General features: G+C 34.6%; 1 protein-coding gene across 4 annotated transcripts in view; it reads left to right on the forward strand.

The window, feature by feature from the left end:
- The window catches only part of SCAPER (S-phase cyclin A associated protein in the ER), a 493,982-nt gene that overhangs the window by 153,286 nt on the left and 315,864 nt on the right, over positions 1–24,832 (forward strand). For all 4 annotated transcript variants that reach the window (XM_073801292.1, XM_019950258.2, XM_019950268.3 and 1 more), the window contains 5 exons: positions 10,328–10,498; positions 11,209–11,284; positions 11,481–11,598; positions 11,873–11,984; positions 15,314–15,454. In XM_073801292.1, the coding sequence (XP_073657393.1) occupies positions 10,328–10,498; positions 11,209–11,284; positions 11,481–11,598; positions 11,873–11,984; positions 15,314–15,454 (618 nt within the window). The remainder of the gene's footprint in view (positions 1–10,327; positions 10,499–11,208; positions 11,285–11,480; positions 11,599–11,872; positions 11,985–15,313; positions 15,455–24,832) is intronic.

The raw sequence follows: 24,832 nt of genomic DNA on the forward strand, positions 1-24,832 counted from the left end.
TGCATTGACTTAAAATTACTTATAGGTTTATGTTTTTGGATGACTGTTTAATTCTGCTCATGTCTTTCTCCTTCCCGTTTTAGTATTAAGATGCTTGGCCTGAGTATAATTCAGATTAGGTCATGTTGGGTTTGTTTAAAAAGTAATTTTCAAAAGGAATAGGCACATATAAAAAGTTGTTGAGAAAAAATTCAAATTTAGTTCTTTTTTTTTTGGCAATTGACAAGGAAATTTAGTTTTTTCTGAGATATACATTTTAAAGTAATAACTAGAATTATGACTTATAACATTATACCAGAACATATAAGATTTTTAGAAATTTCACGTAATGTCTGAAACATTTATATTAACATATTTCCATACAAATAACCCAAAGAAAGTTTAGTATTAGGTTTTGTTTGTTTCTTTATACTGCAGGTTCTTACTAGTAATCAGTTTTATACACATCAGTGTAAACATGTCAATCCCAATCGCCCAATTCAGCACACCACCATCTGCACCCCACCGCGGATTTCCCCCCTTGGTGTCCATATGTTTGTTCTCTACATCTGTGTCTCAACTTCTGCCTTGCAAACTGGTTCATCTGTACCATTTTTCTAGGTTCCACATAAATGCGTTAATATACGATATTTATTTAGCCCTTTCTAACTTACTTCACTCTGTATGACAGTCTCTAGGTCCATCTGTGTCTCAACAAATGACTCAATTTCGTTCCTTTTTATGGCTGAGTAATATTCCATTGTATATATGTACCACAACTTCTTTATCCATTCATCTGTCGATGGGCATTTAGGTTGCTTCCGTGACCTTGCCATTGTAAATAGTGCTGCAATGAACATTGGGGTGCATGTGTCTTTTTGAATTATGGTTTTCTCGGGGTATATGCCCAGTAATTCTATTTTTAGTTCGATTCTATTTTTAGTTCTCCATAGTGGCTGTATCAAATTACATTCCCACCAACAGTGCAAGAGGGTTCCCTTTTCTCCACACCCTCTCCGGCATTTGTTGTTTGTAGATTTTCTGATGATGCCCATTCTAACTGGTGTGAGGTGATACCTCATTGTAGTTTTGATTTGCATTTCTCTAATAATTAGTGATGTTGAGCAGCTTTTCATGTGCCTCTTGGCCATCTGTATGTCTTCTTTGGAGAAATGTCTATTTAGGTGTTCTGCCCATTTTTGGATTGGGTTGTTTGTTTCTTTAATATTGAGCTGCATGAGCTGTCTATATATTTTGGAGATTAATCCTTTGTCCATTGATTCGTTTGCAAATATTTTCTCCCATTCTGAGGGTTGTCTTTTTGTCTTGTTTATGGTTTCCTTTGCTGTGCAAAAGCTTTGAAGTTTTATTAGGTCCAATTTGTTTATTTTTGTTTTTACTTCCATTACTCTAGGAGGTGGATCAAAAAAGATCTTGCTGTGGTTTATGTCAAAGAGTGTTCTTCCTATGTTTTCGTCTAGATTTTATAGTGTCTGGTCTTACATTTAGGTCTCGAATCCATTTTGAGTTTATTTCTGTATATGGTGTTAGAGAATGTTCTAATGTCATTCTTTTACCTGTAGCTGTCCAGTTTTCCCAGCACCACTTATTGAAGAGACTGTCTTTTCTCCATTGTATATCTTTGCGTCCTTTGTCATAGATTAGTTGACCATAGGTGCGTGGGTTTGTCTCTGGGCTTTCTATCTTGTTCCATTGATCTGTGCTTCTGTTTTTGTGCCAGTACCATATTGTCTTGATTACTGTAGCTTTGTAGTATAATCTGAAGTCAGAGCGTCTGATTCCTCCAGCTCCGTTTTTTTCCCTCAAGACTGCTTTGGCTATTCGGGGTCTTTTGTGTCGCTGTACAAACTTTAAGATGATTTGTTCTAGTTCCGTAAAAAATGCCATTGGTAACTTGATAGGTATTGCATTGAATATGTAGATTGCTTTGGGTAGTATAGTCATTTTCACAATGTTGATTCTTCCAATCCAAGAACATTGTATATCTCTCCATCTGTTGGTATCATATTTAATTTCTTTCTTCAGTGTCTTACAGTTTTCTGCATACAGATCTTTTGTCTCCCTAGGTAGGTTTATTCCTAGGTATTTTATTCTTTTTGTTGCAATGGTAAGTGGGAGTGTTTCTGTAATTTCTCTTTCAGATTTTTCATCATCAGTGTATAGGAAATGCAGGAGATTTCTGTGCATTAATTTTGTACCCTGCAACTTTACCAAATTCATTGATTAGCTCTAGTAGTTTTCTGGTGGCAGTTTTAGGATTCTCTATGTATATTATCCTGTCATCTGCAAACAGTGACAGTTTAACTTCTTTTCCAATTTGTATTCCTTTTATTTCTTTTTCTTCTCTGACTGCTGTGGCTAGGACTTCCAAAAGTATGTTGAATAATAGTGGTGAGAATGGACATCCTTGTCTCATTCCTGATCTTAGAGGAAATGCTTTCAGTTTTTCACCATTGAGAATGATGTTTGCTGTGGGTTTGTCGTATATGGCCTTTATTATGTTGAGGTAGGTTCCCTCTATGCCCACTTTCTGGAGAGTTTTTATCATAAATGGTGTTGAATTTTGTCAAAAGCCTTTTCTTCATCTATTGAGATGATCATATGGTTTTTATTCTTCAATTTGTTAATATGGTGTATCACATTGATTGATTTGTATATAGTGAAGAATCCTTGCATCCCAGGGATAAATCCCACTTGGTCATGGTGTATGATCCTTTCAATGTGTTGTTGGATTCTGTCTGCTAGTATTTTGTTGAGGATTTTTGCATCTATATTCATCAGTGATATTGGTCTGTAATTTTCTTTTTTTGTAGTATCTTTTTCTGGTTTTGGCATCAGGGTGATGGTGGCCTCATTAAATGAGTTTGGGAGTGTTCTTCCCTCTGCAGTTTTTTGGAAGAGTTTGAGAAGGGTGGGTGTTAGCTCTTCTCTAAATGTTTGATAGAATTCAGCTCTGAAGCTATGTGGTTCTGGACTTTTGTTTGTTGGAAGATTTTTTTTTTTTTGCGGTACACGGGCCTCTCACTGTTGTGTTCTCTCCAGTTGCGGAGCACAGGCTCCAGACGCGCAGGCTTAGCGGCCATGGCTCACGGGCCCTGCTGCTCTGCGGCATGTGGAATATTCCGGGACTGGGGCACGAACCCGTGTCCCCTGCATCGGCAGGTGGACTCTCAAGCACTGCGCCACCAGGGAAGCCCTGTTGGAAGATTTTTAATCACAGTTTCAACTTTATTACTTGTGATTGGCCTGTTCATATTTTCTGTTTCTTCTTGGTTCAGTCTTGGAAGTTTATACCTTTCTAGGAATTTGTCCATTTCTTCCAGGTTGTCCATTTTATTGGCATAGAGTTGCTTGTAGTAGTCTCTTAGGATGCTTTGTATTTCTACGGTGTCTGTTGTAACTTCTTTTTCATTCTAATTTTATTCATTTGAGTCCTCTCCCTCTTTTTCTTCATGAGTCTGGCTAATGGTTTATCAATTTTGTCTTCTCAAAGAACCAGCTTTTAGTTTTATTGATCTTTGCTATTGTTTTCTTTGTTTCTGTTTCCTTTATTTCTGCTCTGATATTTATGATTTCTTTCCTTCTGCTAAATTTGGGTTTTGTTTGTTATTCTTTCTCTAGTTCCTTTAGGTGTAAGTTTAGATTGTTTACTTGAGATTTTTTTGGTTTCTTGAGGTAGGCTTGTATAGCTATAAACTTCCCTGTTAGAACTGCTTTTGCTGCATCCCATAAGTTTTGGATCGTCGTGTTTTCGTTGTCATTTGTCTCTAGGGATTTTTTGATTTCCTCTTTGATTTCTCCAGTGATTTCTTGGTTGTTTATTAACGTATTGTTTAGCCTCCATGTGTTTGTGTTTTTTACGTTTTTTTCCCTGTAATTCATTTCTAGTCTCATAGCGTTGTGGTCAGAAAAGATGCTTGATATGATTTCAGTTTTCTTAAATTTACTGAGGCTTGATTTGTGACCCAAAATGTGATCTATCCCAGAGAATGTTCTGTGCACACTTGAGAAGAAAGTGTATTGTGTTGTTTTTGGATGGAATGTCCTGTAAATATCAATTAAATCTATCTCATCTATTGTGTCATTTAAAGCTTCTGTTTCCGTATTTATTTCCTTTTGGATGATCTGTCCATTGGTGTAAGTGAGGTGTTAAAGTCCCCTACTATTATTGTGTTACTGTCGATTTCCTCTTTTATAGCTGTTAGCAGTTGCCTTATGTATTGAGGTGCTCCTATGTTGGGTGAATATATAATTATAATTGTTATATCTTCTTGGATTGACCTCTTGATTATTATGTAGTGTCCTTCCTTGTCTCTTGTAACATTCTTTATTTTAAAGTCTGTTGTATCTGATATGAGCAAAGCTACTCCAGCTTTCTCTTGATTTCCATTTGCACGGAATATCTTTGTCCATCCCCTCACTTTCAGTCTGTATGTGTCCCTACGTCTGAAGTGGGTCTCTTGTAGACTGCATATATATGGGTCTTGTTTTTGTATCCATTCAGCAAGCCTGTGTCTTTTGGTTGGAGCATTTAATCCATTCACATTTAAGGTAATTATTGATATGTATGTTCCTATGACCATTTTCTTAATTGTTTTGTGTTTGTTTTTGTAGATCCTTTTCTTCTGTTGTGTTTCCCACTTAGAAAAGTTCCTTTAGCATTTGTTGTGGAGTTGGTTTGGTAGTGCTGAATTCTCATACTTTTTGCTTGTCTGTAAAGCTTTTGATTTCTCCATTGAATCTGAATGAGATCCTTACCTGGTAGAGTAATCTTGGTTGTAAGTTCTTCCCTTTCATCACTTTAAGTATATCATGCCACTCCCTTCTGTCTTGTAGAGTTTCTGCTGAGAAATGAGCTGTTAGCCTTATGGGAATTCCCTTGTATGTTATTTTTCATTTTTCCCTTGCTGCTTTCAATAATTTTTCTTTGTCTTTAATTTTTGCCAATTTGATTACTATGTGTCTCGGCATGTTTCTCCTTGGGTTTACCCTGCATGGGACTCACTTCGCTTCCTGGACTTGGGTCGCTATTTCCTTTCCCACATTAGGGAAGTTTTTGACTATAATCTTTTCAAATATTTTCTCTGGTCCTTTCACTCTCTCTTCTCCTTCTGGGATCCCTATAATGCAAGTGTTGTTGCGTTTAATGTTGTCTCAGAGGTCTCTTAGGCTGTCTTCATTTCTTTTCATTCTTTTTTTCTTTATTCTTTTCCACAGCAGTGAATTCCACCGTTCTGTCTTCCAGGTCACTACTCCGTTCTTCTGCCTCAGTTATTCTGCTATTGATTCCTTCTAGTGTAGTTTTCATTTCAGTTATTGTATTGTTCATCTCTGTTTGTTTGTTCTTTAATTGTTCTAGGTCTTTGTTAAACATTTCTTGCATCTTCTCGATCTTTGCCTCCATTCTTTTTCCGAGGTCCTGGATCATCTTCACTATCGTTATTCTGAATTCTTTTTCTGGAAGGTTGCCTATCTCCACTTAATTTAGTTGTTTTTCTGGGGTTTTATCTTGTTCCTTCATCTGGTACATAGCCCTCTGCCTTTTCATCTTGTCTATCTTTCTGTGAATGTGGTTTTTGTTCCCAGGCTGCAGATTTGTGGTTCTTCTTACTTCTGCTGTCTGCCTTCTGGTGGATGAGGCTATCTAAGAGGCTTGTGTAAGTTTCCTGATGGGAGGGACTGTTGGTGGGTAGAGCTGACTGTTGCTCTGGTGTGCAGAACTCAGTAAAACTTTAATCCACTTGACTGCTGATGGGTGGGGCTTGGTTCCCTCCCTGTGGTTGTTTTGCCTGAGGCAACCAAACACTTGAGCCTACCTGGGCTCTTTGGTGGGGCTATTGACATACTCTGGGAGGTCTCTAGCCTAGGAGTACTTCCCAGAACTTTTGCTGCCAGTGTCCTTGTCCCCACGGTGAGCCACAGCATCCCCCCCACCCCCGCTTCTGCAGGAGAACCTCCAACACAAGCAGATAGGTCTGGTTCAATCTCCCCTGGGGTCACTGCTCCTTCCCCTGTGTCCCGATGCACACACTACTTCGTGTGTGCTCTCCAATAGTGGAGTCTCTGTTTCCCCCAGTCCTGTAGAAGTCCTACAGTCAATTCCCACTAGGCTTCAAAGTTTGATTCTCTAGGAATTCCTGCTCCGGTTGCTGGACCCTCAGGTTGGGAAGCCTGATATGGGGCTCAGAACCTTCACTCCAATGTGTGGACTTCTGTGGTATAAGTGTTCTCCAGTCTATGAGTCACCCACCCGGCAGTTATGGGATTTGATTTTACTGTGATTGTGCCCCTCCTACCTTCTCATTGTGGCTTCTCCTTTGTCTTTGTATGTGGGGTATCTTTTTTGGTGAGTTCCAGTGTCTTCCTGTGGATGATTGTCCAGCAGCTAGTTGTTATTTTGGTGATCTCGCAAGAGGGAGTGAGAGCATGTCCCTCTACTCCGCCATCTCGGTTCCTCCTCCTACACTCCAAATTTAGTTTTTAATTGGCCACTGTATACTATAATTTCTTTTTAAATTTAATGCCTCATCATGTTGAAAGATGATACCAGCAGATGATATTAGGCCAAATTATACATTTTAGAGAGAGAACAAGATTAGGTAGTTGAAATTTGATATGGATTGTTTAAGGGAAAAATAAGAGTTACAGTAATAAGAACAACAAATATTTAGATTCCTTTATAAAGGAATAAAGGGCAACTTTTTTTTAACTTAGGTTTTTTAGTGCGAATGTTTTAAAGGTTAACTAATATACGGTCATATAAATAGTGGGTTTAATGTATCGGTAGAAATTGGTCGTATTTATATTTTTGTTTTCATAGCTAGCTATCATATTAAATTATGTATTTTGCAAATGGATTCTATGAGAATCAAATTTCGAAAGAGGAAAAAGATCCTATAGTTAAATAAGCATAAAATAATTATTTAAAAATTCTTCTCTCATCATTTTTATTTTGATCACGTAGGTAAAATAAGCTTATGGTAGAGTATTAAAAACCCTTGGTTATTTTGAGAATGACATTTACATACTTGAAGGAAAATAAGTTCTGCTTTACATATGAATATTATCATATCCTTAGAGGTCTTAGAGGAATTTTAACTAAACTAATATTTGGAGAAAATTTTATGTTTTTAATTTGTCTTGGCACAGATACTTCTGTGGGTTGCTCTAGATAAGCATGTCATTGTTTAGGTTCTAAATAGAGGGTTATAGAGAATTGCTGCAGTGTTGAGAAAATTGTTTTCTTTTTTCCCCTCAATATAGTATTGTCACATACATGGTTCAACTAAAAAAATCTGTAGTTCTCTTATTTAACAGAAGCCTAAGCAAAAAATGACTGTAAGAATTTATAATAATAAAATTTATTTATTAAACATAAAGGACCCTTTATGTTTAAGGTCCACTTTTGCCACCATTGTAAAAATATGCTGATGTAAATCCTAGCTACCATGGATTTATTTTTTTTAGATTTACTGAAATTACAAATTTTAATGAAAATTTAGAAATTTAAAAAATGATTATGTATGCAGGTATGTGTTTGAATTTCACAGTGTGAAAATAGTAGAAGTTGTATATGGATAATTTAATCATTATTTCATCCGTAAGCTCTGTTACTCTGTTAAAATCTCTTCAGGTCTTAAGAGGTGAAATAGAAATGTTCTCTGGAGAAGATAAAATTGAGAAGGAAATAGGCTTATGTGAGAATTTACTTTCTGCAAAGTTAAATATATTTAACTTTAATAGTTTTTTTAAATCATTGTTAGGTATGATATTTGTGTGGCACCTTAACAAGTTAGTTTCTATAATATTCTAGCGTTTACAGAGAAAAAGCTTATGATGCAAAGAAATGGTCTGTCATCTAAACTCTCTCACCCCATTCTCTTCCCCAGGGACAATCTTGTATGTTTTGAGGGGGCAGAGTATCGACAGGGGAAATGAAGTGGGGAGGGCAAGCTTTAAGAAGGATACCCATGTCTAGGCTCCACTCCAGACCAATTCAGTAATAAGCTGAAGCTCAAGCACTTGCATTTTTAATACCTTTATTGAGGTGTTATTGATTTGCAGTAAACTTCACATATTTAAGATATACACATTGATATATTTTGACATGTGTTTATACCTGTGAAATCATCACTATAATCAAGATAATGAAAGTATCGATTGCCTCCAAAAGTTTTCACTTTCTCTTTTGTAATCCCTCCTTTCTGCGCTTCCCTGTTTCCCCTTCCCAGGGTTATCACTATTCTGCTGTTACTACATATTAATTAGCATTTTAAGAAATTTCTGTATATGGAATAATGTAATCTTTGTTTAGCTTCTTTCACTCAGCATAATTATTTTGAGATTCATCCATGTAGTTGTGTATATTAATAGTTCCTTCTTCTTTTATTGTCTTTAGGAGTACTCTGTTGTATGCATGTAACTCAGTATGTTCATCCATTCAATTGTTGACAGATGTTTGAGTTGTTGCCAGTTTCTCTATTATGAATAAAGGCACCATGAACGTTTGTCTTTGTTTTGAACATATGTTTTCATTTCTCTTGGGAAAATATCTAGGTCAGTTTTGTTGATAATATTGTTCAGGTTTCCTTTGCCAATTTTCTTTACTTGTTCTATCAGTTGAGAGAGGGGTATTGAAATCTCTGCATATATCTGTGGGGCTACTTTTTTTAAGCCAACTTTATTGAGATATAATTTACATAGCATACAGTTTATCCATTTAGAGTGTACAGTGCAGTGTTTTTTAGTATATTCACAGAGTTGTGCAGACATCACCATAATTAGTTTTAGAACACTTCCATCACTACAAAAAGAAACCCAGTGCCCAGCAGCAGTCCTCCCTTTCACCCCACCCACCCAGCCCTATACAACCACTAATCTGTCTTTTGTCTCTATAGATTTGCCTGTTCTGGACATTTCATAGAAGTGGAATACAATATGTGGTCTTTGTAAATGGTTTCTTTCACTAGGCATATTGTTTTCAAGGTCATTCGTGTTTTAGCCTGTATCAGTATTTCATTCCTTTTTATGCCCAAATAATATTCCACTGATTGAAAATTGTAGAATATACCATATTTTATCCATTCATCAGTTGATGGACATTTAGGTTTTCTCCACTTTTTGGAATTTATGAATAATGCTGCTTTAAATATTTGTGTACAAGTTTTTGTGTGAACATATGGTTTCGTTTCTCCTGAGTTTTTGTGTGAAACTATCAGACTGTTTGTGAGAAACTTTGTGGGAAAAGTTTGTGAGAAACTATCAGACTGTTTTCCAAAGTAGCTGCATCATTTTACGTTCCCATTAAGTTTATTTTGTTTTGTAATTCTATCAGTTTTTGCTGCTTTCATTTTGAAGATCTATTATTATGTTCATAAACCTTTAGGATTGTTTTGTCTTCTTAGTGAATTAACAGTTTATTATTATGAAATGACCTTCTTTATCCCTTGTCATATTTTTTGCTCTGAAATTTACTGTGTCTGATATTAGTACTTCAACTTTCTTTTGGTTAGTGTTAGTATGGTAGCTCTTTTATTTGTAATCTGTTTATATTCTCATATTTAAATTAGGTTTCGTATAGGCAGCATGTGGTTTGGGGTCTTGCTTTTATCCAATTTGAGTCTCTATTTCCGTGTAATGTGATTATTAATATGGTTCCTTTAAATCTATCATCTTATTGTTTTTCTCTTTGACTCATCTGTTCTTCATCCCCTTTTTCCTTTTTCTCCCATCTTTTTGATTAATTTTCTTTTATAATTTATCTTCTTTGTTGGCTTAGTAGCCATAAATATTTGTTATTTCACTGTTTGCTTTAGGGTTTATAATATGCATATTTAGCTTTTTATAGGGATTTATTAATTAATAATTCTGATGCATATATTTGTATTACATAATTCTAATGCATAATTTTAAGTAAGGTATATATGTTCAGAAAGTGTCATCACCAGTACGGCATAATTTTTTTTTTATATTCCCTTTAAAGTATAATGTTTTTCTTTGGTTTTTCAAATATTTGACCTGTAAATGTTTTGAATTTTGGTGCTCAAATGAAATTCACAGTTTATTATTAATAACAATAACTATTATTTATACAACTTCACAGTTTGTCATACACAGCAGTTTAGTAAAAAGGTCTCATGGATTATTGTATCATTTTATGGAATATAAAATAGTCTTTTGCTTTTAAGAAATTTCCGAGTCATATATCTGGACCCCAAGTTTTATAATTCTAGATCAATGCTATTTTTATATATACTATTTATGATTAGAACATAAAGAAATACTTACTTAACTTTCCAGTCAACTGATTTTGTTTTTCACTTTATAGTCTATGGCAGAAGTTCTTGCTAAAAAGGAAGAGCTAGCAGATCGTCTAGAAAAGGCCAATGAAGAAGCCATTGCTAGTGCTATTGCTGAAGAGGAACAGTTAACTAGAGAAATTGAAGCTGAAGAAAACAATGATATCAATATTGAAACTGACAACGACAGTGATTTTTCTGTGAGCTTTTAGAATTTTTATTCTCTGGGTGATTGAGACTTATACGATAAACAATAGCAAGTTTTTTTTTAAGCACTTTACCATTACTAAGTGTTTTTATATATAATGCAATTGACAAGTTGGAAGTTGTTTTCTCATTTTACACATCAAGAAAATGAATGTCAGAGTAAGTAAATACGTAACATTACTCAGATTATAATTGTACAGATTGAAGAAGAGTCAAAGATATATCTTTCCTTCTGCTAATAAAAAGTAAATGATACATTGCCTTGCTATCACTAGGCGCTCAGGATATATATGTTGATGAGAGGGATTTCTTAAAGAATAAAAGTATCATGAATGTTTGCTATGTTATCCTATTAAATTGTAATGCCCAACAAATACTTTTTAGCTTTTCTGATGTATGCTCTAAATATGTCAGAATTTATGTAGTAATAGTTTAAACCCAGTAGTTTTCTTTTAAAATTACTTGGCTTGTCTCTGCTGTTAATGGCACGTAGGTTAGTCTTCCTCTTAAAATGTATAGGCTGTGGTATTTTTAACTTGGTAATTATTGTGACTGTAAGAGGTATGTAACTTTTTTCTGGTTTTGGACTGTTTGCTAAATGAAATATATGAGCAATAGGTAGAAAAATTTCATATATAGTTCATTTTATAAGGTTATAATTGGTTCAAATATTTGTTACTCAATTTTTCTTACTACATTTTAGGCCAGCATGGGCAGTGGAAGTGTATCTTTCTGTGGTATGTCTATGGATTGGAACGATGTCCTTGCAGATTATGAAGGTATTACATGTTTGTATGTTTGTGTGTGTGTGTGTTGTATGTATAGGTAGAGGGGTATAAAATAGATTATCTTATTACTTGGGGTTTTTGTGTAAAATAAATAAGAGTGGGATGCCTTTTAAAAGTCTGTTCTCAAATGTTGGTTTTATAGAATTATGTGGTTAAGCAATAGCAGTTTTCTTTTTTCTGAAAACAGCTCGTGAATCTTGGCGCCAAAATACATCCTGGGGGGATATTGTAGAGGAGGAACCTGCTAGACCTCCAGGACATGGAATTCACATGCATGAAAAACTTTCCTCACCATCTCGTAAAAGGTCTGGCCTTTGAAAATTAATTTGAAATGTTTCACAGGAAGGGAACTAGATGTTCTTGACTATTAAATGGAGTTACTACATACTATTTTAAGGTACATTATTCAAGACATTTCCAGATCCATTGAAAAGTGACAATGTTTCTGTGAAATTTTAGGCCAAAGTTAGTTTTATATATTTTTTATATTTATTTTAAGAACTTTGAAGACTAAAGAAGATATTACTGACTTTATCATGTAAACATTTGTGTCTCTTGTCCATTTGTTTGTATTAATAGAACAATTGCAGAATCTAAGAAGAAACATGAAGAAAAACAAATGAAAGCACAGCAGCTAAGGGAAAAGTTACGTGAAGAGAAAACATTAAAGCTTCAGAAATTGTTAGAAAGGGTGAGTTTTTAATTTTTAGGGAAGTATGATTGCCTTAAGTTAATGGGCTTATTTTCAACTTGACTTCTTCTGGTTCGAGAGAAGCTAAAAGAACAATAAAAATAAATTTACTAGGAAACAAAAGCATTTCTATCTACTGAGTTACAGAAAGCTACCTGTTAAAGAAAGAAAACAGAATTTGTCATTCCTAAAAAAGCTGGTAAATTGATGTTTTGCTGAGTTCGCATGGATTATTAAAGGTGCGTGTTGTCTTTTGCCATTTTCAGTGGAGGTTTCCTTGGGGAGTCTTGTGCAAAGTGTTCACTGAATTGGTAGGACAGTTTTGAGCTTGGGATGATCAGATTTGAATAAGTAGGGCACTAATTAGATTTATGGAAGACATTCTTGGAGTGTTTAGAGCAGTGTAACTTCTGGTTAGTATGATGTAGTGGAAAGAACATGGGCTCTGGAGATGGCCAATCAGGTGAAATCCTGGTTTGAACCACATAATAGGATATGATGCCCTGGGCAAATTACATAACAATACTGCCTTTTAATTTCTTTATCCATAAAATGACAATTATCATTGTTAACCAGTTGTGATGATGAAAGTGGCAAGTAAAACAGTAGCGTGGTGCTCAGGTGGCTGTTGCTCAGCATATGGTCATTCTTATTGTTAGTTACACATGGCAGACATGAGTACTGTATTAGTTATGTGTGCTGTGTAACAAAGGGCCTCAAGACTTAGCAGCTTAAAACAACACACATTTTCACTTAAAACAACTGCTCACCGTTTCTTGGGCATGGAAACCAGGAGTGGCTTGTGTTGTTATTTCTTTGTTCAGAGTCTCTCCTGAGGTTGCAGTCAAGCTGTTGTCTGGGGCAGCAGTCATTTGGAGCTGAAGGATCCACTTCCAAACTCTCATATGGTTATTGGCAGGCCTGGATTCCTCTTTAGCAGTTGGTTATGGACCTCAGTATCCTGCCATGTGGGTCTTTCCATAGCCTGATGTTCTTATAACATGGCTGCTACCTTTCCCACAGAGTAATCTGAGAGAAGACGAGAAAGAGAGAGAATGAACAAGTGAGCTGCCAAAATGGAAGCTGCACTGTCTTTTATAACCTAATCTTGGAAGTGATATACCATCACTTTTGCTGAATTGTATTGGTCACGAACCTGATACAGTGTTGGAGGGAAAAACACAAGGGTCTGAATACCAGGTGGCTGGGATCATTTGGAGCCATCTTGAAGTCTGTGAACTACGTATACCTAACATAGCATGATAGAAGATAGGTAACCGTTATAGCATAGGTGAACTCCTTTGTTACCTTCTGGTCCTAGAAAGGAGGACTAATATGCCTAGGTTAAAAATATTTGCATTACTTATGTTTGTTTTAAAATTGGGGAAAACAATTGGACCAAATAATTTGAATGTAAAAATGAGGTGGCATAAGATTCTCCTTAGTACAGTGGACAAGTTGGCTGGGAAAGGAAGAAAATCTGTAATTTTTCTCTTTACCTGAATCTCAAGAATTTAATCATTTTAGTCAAGATTTTAATCATTTAGATTGAATAGATCAAATATGAAAAACAGTCTCCATGTCATGGGGCTCTATAAGAGTTAATATATTATTTCATTTTAAGCTTGAGAAAAATGTTTTAACACAATTATAATTTCCCTTCTTATTGTATTTTTAATACAAATAAAATTATATACTTTATTTTCTCACTATATAATATAATCTCCAGATACTCATGCAAACAAAACAGTAAATTCTTTTTTTTTTTTTTTTTTGCGGTACGCGGGCCTCTCACTGTTGTGGCCTCTCCTGTTGCGGAGCACAGGCTCCGGACGCGCAGGCTCAACCACTGCGCCACCAGGGAAGCCCCAAAATAGTAAATTCTTGAAATTGTACAAGACGTTAGAGGTTCTCTGGTTTAATTTTCCCATCAATGTAGGTATCCCTGCAATTATTAAATGATAAATCCCACCTTCCATTTATATAATGAGTTATTGTTTCAACAATATTCTATACATATATGGTCTCATCTGATCACCACAATACCTCCGTGAGGCACACAGAGTTGAACAGATCCTGAACCCCATTTTTTAAAAAATTTATTTTATTTAATTTATTTATTTTTGGCTGCCTTGGGTCTTCGTTGCAGTGCACGGGCTTCTCACTGCGATGTCCTCTCTTGTTGTGGAGCACAGGCTCCAGGCACGCAGGCTTCAGTAGTTGTAGCGTGCGGGCTCAGTAGTTGTGGCTCGCAGGCTCTAGAGCGCAGGCTCAGTAGTTGTGGTGCACGGGCTTAGTTGCTCCGTGGCATGTGGGATTTTCCCAGACCAGGGATCGAACCCATGTCTCCTGCATTGGCAGGCGGATTCTTAGCCGCTGCGCCACAAGGGAAGTCCCCCTGAACCCCATTTTATAGATGTGAAAACTGAATCTAGGAGAGGCTAAGGGCTGTTTCCAATGTCACATGACCAATAATTTGCAGAGCTAGTTACCAATATCACCTGACCAATAATTTGCAGAGCTAGAGCTTTAAGGACCTGTTCCTAGCTCCTAATCCAGTACTGTTTCTGCATCATACTTTTTTAGGTGGTTAAATACATTATTATATAGATGAAATTCAACTGAAATGTTAGTTTTCTTCCCATTCATGTTGAGCCAACATTGATTTTCTATAATTCTTATTGCAGGTGCAGGTTCTGATTTCTTGGAGCACAGGACAAGTCTTTTACTTCTATTTGATATTGTTTTAAGGAAGTAAAGGGAGCTAACGTAATTATTCTTCTATAGTCAAAACTCTCTGTTCCTTCAGAGAATGTTTCTTATGCAAATATTTATTTTTCAGACTTCTCACCTTTTTTTCAATTTCTAGGATAAAATTATCTGTCTTGAATTTGGGTTATAGAGCCATTAATGTTTATAAGGATAAGACATACAAACTATTTTCATTTTAAGTGTGCTCATAGTGCAGTATAATAATAACAGCAAATATTTCTCTTGAGCAATGTCTAATGTACTGTTCTAAGAGTTTACATATATTCACTCAATCTTGAAAACCTATGAGTTAGGTACTACTACTATTCTCTTTATAGATAAGGAAACTGAGACATAGGCTAAAAAAGTTGCCCAGTTTATATATCTAGCAAGTGACCATGGTAGATTATGAACTCATCAGTCTGGCTCCATAGGCTGTGTTCGTAATCATTAGTCATGATCCTTTAGGTCTTTCCACATTCTTGACTTTATAATTCCTAAGCTGTTTATCTGTTTGCACTTCTTGTCAAGTGACTATGTATGCTGAAATTAATGATGTGATAATTCATTGCATATAGGAGAAAGATGTCCGGAAGTGGAAAGAAGAGTTACTAGACCAACGACGTAGGATGATGGAAGAGAAATTACTTCATGCTGAATTTAAACGAGAGGTGCAGTTACAAGCAATTGTTAAAAAAGCACAAGAGGAAGAAGCTAAGGTATAACTTAGGTGCTTTGAACATTGAATTAGTTACTTGAGTACTTTTTCAGTTGTTACACGAGAAGCTAATGTTTATCAAATGTTTATCCTGTGCCAGAATAACAGCATTTTTACATGCTCATTTGATACTTATTATGTGCAATATCTTATTCTTACAGTAATCCTGTGAGATATGTATTACTTTTTACAGGTTTATTGAGGTATAATTCACAGACAATAAATAACACATATGTGAAGCATCAATTTGTTGAGTTTTGACATATATATTCCTGAAACCATCAGTACAATGAAAATAATAAACAATTCCATCACCCTCAAAAGTTTCTTATACCTCTTTGTAATTCATTCCTTCCTCCAACTCTGTTACCACACAATTGCTGATCTGCTTTTTGTCACTATGGATGTTAGCATTTTCCAGAATTTTATATGAATGGAATCATAGAGTATGTACTCTTTCCCCTGGCATCTTTCATTCAGCATAGTTATTTTGAATTTTATCCATGCTGTTGTGTATCATTTCCTTTTCATTGCTGAGAAGTATACCATTGTGTAGAAATACCATAGTTTGTTAATCCAGTCACTTGTTGATGGACATTTGTTTTCATTCCAGTTTTTGGCTGTTATAGATATAGCTGCTGTGTAAATTCGTGTACAGATCTTTGTGCAGATGTGTGCTTTCATTTTCTCTGGTAAATACCTGATATTGGCAGAGTCTTATGATAGGTTTAACTTTTAAAGAAACACTTTATATACTCTTACCAGCAGTGGATGAGAGTTCTAGTTAGCCACATTCTCACCAACACTTGACATGGTTACATACTGTAATTCTAACCATTCCATATTAGTCTTTATGTATAGTGTCATATGGTTTTAATTTGCTTTTTGAACATCTTTTCATGTATTTCCTATCTGTAGCTCTTATTTGGTACAGTGTTTGTTCAAATATCTTTGTTCATTTTTTAAAGTTAGATTGTTTTGTTATTAGTCAAACAGTTCTCTTTTTCAGCTTTTTTGAGATATAGTTGACAAATAAAATAGATATTTACATGGTGATTTGATATACATATACATTGTGAAAGGATTTCCCTCATCCAGTTAATTAACATATCCATCACCTCACATATTTATCTTTTGTGTGTGTGTGTGTAAACATTTGAGTTCTACCCGGTTAGCGTATTTCAATTATATCAATACAATACAGTGTTATCAACTATAGCTACCATGTTATACATTAGATGCTTAGATTTCATTCATCTTATAATTAAAAGTTTGTCCCCTTTCACCAATCTCTCCCTATTTCTATCTGCCTCCCCCCGGCCTGTGGCAACTACTTTTCTGTTCGCTCTTTCTTTGAGTTTTTTGAATTGAAGTATAGTTGATTTACAATATTGTGTTAGTTTCAGGTGTACAGCATAATGATTCAGTATTTTTACAGATTATACTCCGTTAAAATTATTACATGATAATGGCTGTAATTCCATGTAATAGCAATATATCCTTATTGTTTATCTATTTTATGCATAGTAGTTTGTATGTCTTAATTCTGTACCCCTAATTTGCCCCTCCCTTCTCCCCTCTTCCCTTTGGTTACCACTGGTTTGTTTGTTTTCTATATCTCTGAGTCTGTTTCTGTTTTGAATATATATTCATTTGTATTATTTTTTAGATTCTAATTATAAGTGATATCATACAGTTTCTGTCTTTCTCTGTCTGACTTAACTTCACTAAGCATAAAGTTCTCTAGGTCCATCCATGTTGCTGCAAATGGCAGAATTTTGTTCTTTTTTATGGTTGAGTAATAGTCTATTGTGTGTGTGTGTATATATATATATATATATATATATATATATATATATATATATATCACATCTTTTTTATCCATTCATCTGTTGATGGGCATTTCAGTTGGTTGCATTTTCAGTTGGTTGCATATCTGGACAGAAAATCAATAAGGCAATGATGGTCTTAAATGATGCAGTAGACTAGTTGGACTTAATAGATATCTATAGGACATTATATTCAAAAACAGCAAAATAAACATTCTTTTCACGTGTACATGGAATGTTCTCCAGGATAGATCACATACTAGACCACAAAACAAGTCTCAACAGATTTAAGAGGATAGAAATTATGTCAAGCATTTTTTCCAACCACAGTGGTATGAAACTAGAAATCAACTACAGAAAGAAAAATCTGTTTCGATGAGTTGCACTTTTTCTTTTATATTCCAAATATAAGTGATACCATGCAGTATTTTTCTTTCTTTCTCTGGCTTATTTCACTTAGCATAATACCCTCCAGTTTCACCCATGTTGTGGCAAATAGCAGAATTTCTTAGAGGACTTTGTATATTTTAGATATTAATATCTATGTTTTGCAAATATTTTCTCTCAGTCTACGGATTGCCTTTTCATTTTCTTAAAAGTGTCTTTTGAAGTTTTAAAAATTGGAAAGGTCCCATATAGACTTTTTTTTTTCTATACTTTATGTTTTTCTGTACCCTATTTAAAAAAGTTACATAAACTTAAGGTCACTAAGATTTTCCCTTAAGTTTTCTCTAGAAGTTTTAAATTTTACAGTGAGGTCTATGTTCCATTTTGAGTTAAGTTTTTTATATGGTGTGAGGTAGGGTTGAGGTTCATTTTTTTCATATGGTTATATAATGTTCCAGTATCAGTTGTTAAAGAGACTATCTTTTGTATAATGAATTGCCTTAGACCCTTGTTGAAAAGCAATTGGCTATATATGTGTGGGTCTATTTCTGATTTTCTATTCTGTTACATTTATCTTTATAAATACAACTTTATCTTCATTACTGTACCTTTATAATAAGTCATGAGATCAAGTATAAATCCTTAAGTTTTATTTTCTTCTAAAACTACTTTTGCTCTTTTAGGTTCTTTGCATTTCCATGTAATTTATAGGATCAGCTTATGAATTTCTACTCCTCCTGCCCAAAAGAGGCCTGCCTGTATTTTGATTAGAATTGCATTGAATTAATGCAATTCTAATCTGGGGGAGACTTGTCATCCTAATGATATTAATTAATTAATGCAATTAATCTGGGGGAGACTTGTCATCCTAATGATATTTAGTATTCTGAACCATATGTCTGATGGCATATATCTCCATTTATTTTGGTTTGTATATATTTTATGAAATTTATCTGCAGTTCATATTTTTAATGCTCTTGTCAATAGTGTCTTGTTTTAAATTTGTTTCTAATTGCTTGCTGCTAACTTATAGAAACACATTTGATTTTAGTGTATTACCTTATATGCTACAACCCTGCTAAACCTACTAGTTCTAGTTTTATTACTTCTTTTCCTGTATGTTTTTCATTTTTAAATCTCCCTTTATTGCATTAACCAGTACTAGCACAATGTTGATTAATGATGAGAACCAATATCATTGCTGTGCTCCTAATATTAGGAAGAAAGCGTTCAGTCGTTCACCATTAAGTGTGATATTAGCTGTAGATCTTTCATAGATGTTCTTTATCAGATTGAGGAACTTCCTTTCTTTTCCTAGTTACTAAAATTTTTTTACCATGGACTTTGAATTTGGTTACCTGCTTTTTCTGCATTTATTGAGATGATATTATGTGTTTTTTTAAGATCTTAAAATGGTGAATTTCAGTATTTGATTGTCAGATACCAAAGTAACTGCAATTCTGGGATAAACCTCACATGGTCATGATATAATATCAGTTTTATATTTTGGTGTGCTTCATTTGCTAAAATTTTAAGAATTTTTGCATCAATGTTTGTGAGGGATTTTGATCTTTTTTTTTCTTTTCTTACAATGTCTTTGTCTGCTTTTGGTAACAGAATATGCTGGCCTCCTAAAGTGACTTGGGAAGGTTTCCATCCTCTTCAGTTTTCTAAAGTAGTTTATGTGGAACTGGTACAATTTCCTCCTTAAATTTTTTGTGGAATTTACCAATGAAGCCGTCTGGGCCTGGGGTTTTCTTTGTGGATGAGTTTTTTAAATAAAAATTCCATTTTTTTATATACATAGGGCTATTCATATTATCTATTTCTCTTGTGTAATTTGTGTCTTTCTAGGAATCTGTCCATTTCCTTAATGACTAACAATATTGGGCATATATTTATGTGCTTATTGGCTATTTGTATATCTTCCTTAGAAAAAAGTCTATTCAAAGTCCATTGCTCATTTTTTTAAATTGGGCTGTTTGTCTTTTTGTTGTTCAGCTGTAGGAGTTCTTTGTATATTCTCAATACTAGTCCTTTATCAGATATATAATTTGCAGATATTTTCTCACACTGTGTAGGTTACCTTTTCACTTTGTGGATAATGTTCTTTGCACAAAAGTTTTTAATGTTGATGAAGTCCAATTTATCTATCTTTTGTTTTATTTTTTGTACTTTTTGTGTTAAGAAATTATTGTGAAATTCAAAGTCATGAAGATTTACCTCCATGTTTTCTTCTAAGAGTTTTATGGTTTTAGCTTTTATATTTAGGTCATAGATACATTTTGAATTAATTTTTATATACAGAATGAGGTAGGGGGTCTGCCTTTATTCTTTTGCAGGTGGATATCATTTGTCCAAGCACTGCTTCTTGATGACACTATTCTTTCCCCAGTGAATGGTCTTGGCACACTTGCTGGAAATCAATTAGCCATAGGTGTACAGGTTTATTTCTCTTCTCTCAGTTCTATTCCACTGGTCTATACGTCTATCCTTATGCTGGTATCACACTGTTTTGATTACCGTAGCACTTCAGTAAGCTTTGAAATCAGGAACTATAGTCCTCCAACTTAGTTGTCTTAGCTATTTGGGGCAACTTGCAGTTAGGATGAGGATAAGCTTTCCATTTCCGTAAAAAAGTCCATTGGAGTTTTGTTAGGATTGCATTGAATTTTTACCATGCTTTGGGGAGTATTGCCATCTTAATAATATTAGATCTTCCAATCCATGAACACAGGATATCTTTCCATTTATTTAAATCTTCCTTAATTTCTTTATGGAGTGTTTTCTAATTTTCAGCACACAAGCCTTTCACCTTCTTGTTTAAATTAATTCCTAAGTATTGATTGTACTCTTTTGGAGGTGACTGTAAATGGAATTGTTTTCTTAATTTCATTTTCAGATTGTTTACTGCTAGTGTATAGAAATACAATTGATTTTTATATATTTATCTTATCTCCTGAAACCTTGCTTGAACTTGCTCATTAGTTGTAATAGCTTTTTAGTGGATTCCTTAAGATTTTCTATATTCAAGATCATACCATCTGCAGCTAGAGATAGTTTTACTTCTTCTTTACCAATTTGGATGGCTTTGATTTTTTTTTGTTGTTGTTGTTGCTTATTGCTCAGGATACAACCTGCAATACAATACTGAATAGAAGTGGTAGGAGTGGACATCCTTGTCTTGTTCCTGATCTTTGGAGTGGGAGGCATTTAGTCTTTCATCATCAAGTATGATGTTAGGTATGGGGTTTTCATAGATACACTTCAAAGATTGAGGAAGTTCCTTTTTACTTCTAGTTTGTTGAATGTTTTTAGCATGAAGGGGTATTGGATTTTGTCAAATCCTTTTTCTCCATCTATTGCAAGAATAATGTGGTTTTGTCCTTTGTTCTTTTGATATTTGCTGTGTTACATTAATTGAATTTCATATATTTTATATGTTTGTCTAATTTTTTAGTTGTTTAAGGTGGGAGGGTGCATCTGGACCCTCTTACTCCATCATAGCTGGAAGTGGAAATTCTGAACTATGTATTATTTTTATATTTTAGAGAAGCAGTCTGAAGGCAGATTGTTGATGGTCACACAGTCGGAATTAAAATCCTGATGTTTGTGGTTCGAAAGCCTATGCTTTTACCACTGTTCTTATTATTGGTTTAGTATTTTCATTTTGTGGTCTTTTTTTATATGACTTGTATGAATTTTGATCTGTCTAATTGCCTAATATATTTACTTTCATTATAATCTCATTAAACCAAAGTGGCTCCTATAAACATATTAACCCAAACTATAGTTTAAATAATTTCCGTCAAGATAAGTGGTTGACTGCTGGTTGTTTTTACATAAAGATATCAGCTACCATTTTCAGTTTTAAAAATTCTTAATAATCCAGGTTCACTGAGTTAACAGTCTGTACTAAGATTTTTGCTAATATGAAATTCTGCTTTAAAACCCTGCTACCAACTGCTGTCCTGTTGGTTCTCTTAATTTTCATTGCTTTCTCTTCGATAATCTCTGAAACCCTCTTTTGAAATGTATTATATCTACAAAGAAAATAAAAATAGACAATCTAGTTTTTTGTTTTCTCATTCATTTAAATATTTTATGAATGAATTGTTCTTAGTATAATTACATGAATATCTTAAAAGTTTGTGTGAAACATTGTCGATTACTTTCATCCCCAGACATTTTAATCTATGAGACAAAACCTCCTACCTTTGGTTTTATCACATGCCAATATTTCCCAGTCTTGCCTGATTATAACAGTAATATGAGTTGTTAAAAAGAGAGATTTCCAAGCTTTGCAGGTTTTTTTCAGTAATGCTAGAGTGGCCCCTGAGGAGCTTTATTTTTTTATAAGCCCCCCAGGTGATTTTTATGATCAGGAAATTTGGTTCCACATATATCAAACAGTTGCTCCTTCTTCAAAAGTAATTTTTCATCATAATAGTGAGGACTGAAGTCTCTGGAGTTAGATAAATTTGGATTCAGGTCCTGACTCTACCACATAGTAGCTGAATGGTCTTGGGTGTTATTTTAGCCTCTCAGCCTATTTGTTGATCTGTAAAATAGGAATAATCTTACCTACATCTCAAAGAATTGCTGAAAGGATTAAATTAGGTTGTGCGTATTGTGAAGCAGTTAATGCCATCCTTGGTATGCTGTAAATACTCTGTAAAATATTACAATTTCATAGAATGCCACATCCTATTTGTGTTCCACTTCCTAACTTTTCCTTAAGTCCCTAATGCATTTCTGTTGTTTTATTACTAATCCAGAAGTTCTAATAATCCAGTGATTTAAAATATACTTAAGTTCCACTAGAACTTAAGAATATGTCCTTGAGACATACCAAATATATTTATTTCAGTCCTGTGTAAGATATTTTTTCCACATATACTTTTTTTGTGAGTTTTTGGCATAAATTAACAGTCTTCTCAAATGTCTTAGTTCTTTCTTGGATACACAGATGATTGAAAATAAGTCATCTACTATTTAGTTGTTAGTGATTATTATTACAGGCAGAGTTATTCAGCACCCGATTTTATCATTTATTTAATAGTATAAAATGGCTTTTATTTTCAGTTTCTTAATGGTCTCATTGATAGCTTTTCACATGCAATGTGTCTACTCATAATTACAGGGTTTTGGGGGTTTTCTTTGAGGAAAAGACATCTTTTTCCTTATTTATGGCAGTAGCCTTTTCCTTGTGCTGTGTCCTCTTGCCTGCTTTTAAAATTTGCTTCATCAGTTATCTTCTTGTGCCTGCTCCTTTGCTTTCTTCCTCTAGACTGACTGCTTCCACCTGTTCTACAGATTACCTACTCTTTCCTTTTGGAAATCATTAGATTCCTAGAAAGAACTGTCTGTGCTCATTTCCACTACCTCATCACTCCTGTCTTCTTGAATTCCTTATGACACCATTTTTCCTCTATGCTATACTGCACTTTCCTTTCAGAATGTTACTCTGTTATCACTATGTTTAAAAGCCTTTTCTGGATCTGTTCATTATCAACACTGTTATGTATTTTTTTCTAGAACACTTTCTTCTGCACTATCTTGGTTTTCCTTCTGCTTTCCTAACCAATGCTTTACTATCTTCCCTTTTTCTTTTGCTGCTTAAATGTTACTGCCTTCAGTCCACTTCATTTATTCCTTTCCTTGAATATCACATTCTCCTTGCTTCAGCTGTCCTCTCTGTAATGACTCCTAGATCTGCATTTTAACCCCACCCTCTCAATGAAGCTCTAGACTCAGTTACCTATTGCTTGATGATTGTATCCAGTGAAACTCATCAGCTCACCACCCCTGTATCCCAAATCATTTGCCTTTCCTGAAATTCATATTTCAGATGAATGGTATCACTAGTCTCCCATTAATCTAGACTTGGAAAGCTTGTGATCATTTATCAATATTTGCAGTTGTTATTCTTGCCTTTTGTCCCTACTCCCTTCAAATTAATCTTTCTTAAGGGCATTATTGTATTACCTCTCAACTTAAAAACCTTTAGGGACTTTCTCTTGTCTTTCTTAGTATAAATGCATTACTCTAGCTTTCTTTAATACTGTTTTATATGTAGAATAGTGGCCATATTGTTATGAAAATGGTTTATTCTCATTTTAAAGAATTCAAGCAATATGTAGCAAAGGAAACTCAAAATCCCACCCTCAGAAATAGCTACCATTGACATTATAAATACTCTTCCAGAAATCTCTTTAGAATAATGTTCAGATTGAATGAATAGATAACTTTATAAAATAGAATTATACTATCAGGCTTCCCTGGTGGCGCAGTGGTTGAGAGTCTGCCTGCCAATGCAGGGGACACGGGTTTGAGTCCTGGTCTGGGAAGATCCCACATGCCGCAGAGCAGCTAGGCCCGTGGGCCACAACTGCTGAGCCTGCGGGTCTGGAGCCTGTGCTCCACAACAAGAGAGGCCGCGACAGTGAAGGGCCTGCACACCGCGATGAAGAATGGCCCCCGCTTGCCGCAACTAGAGAAAGCCCTCACACAGAAACGAAGACCCAGCACAGCCAAAAAAATTAATTAATTAATTAATTAATTAATTAAAAAAAAGAATTATACTATCCATGGTACTTCTTAATAAGAAGTATTCATTTCTATTTTAGTTCCATTTTAAGAGAAGGAAGTGACGTGGAAGTAAAATTGAGGGACTTACTGAATTTGTAACAAAGGTTTCTTTATCACAAGATCTCCTCCCAACAATTTTCATAGTTTCATTATTTTTACATTGTTAAGGTTTATAACATTTACATTTTGCTCTGAAACTATAAATTCCACAGTTTAGTTTTCCTTCTATGTATGAATGGATGCACAGCTTGCCTAATCCTCCATTCATGTGTTCTTTGTTTTGACCTGGTTGGCTGGATTTTATTAACAAGTAATTTTTTCAGGAAGAGGTTATTATGCTCTATTCCTTGAGTTCTTAGGTATCAAAGGCCTGTGGCATTTCTGAGTACATCTTGGCTAGAGATCAGATTCATGGTTCAGAATATCTTTCCTTCAAAATTTTGTAGGCATTATTCCATGTTTTTCTAGCATTAACTAATTCTGTGGAGAAGCCTGAGGCCAGACAGATTTTTTCTCCCTCTTTCTCATAGATGACTTGCATTTACTGCCTGGAAGCTTAAAAAATTTGTGCT

The sequence above is a fragment of the Tursiops truncatus genome, chromosome 2 (assembly GCF_011762595.2).
Source record: "Tursiops truncatus isolate mTurTru1 chromosome 2, mTurTru1.mat.Y, whole genome shotgun sequence".
NCBI lineage: Eukaryota > Metazoa > Chordata > Mammalia > Artiodactyla > Delphinidae > Tursiops > Tursiops truncatus.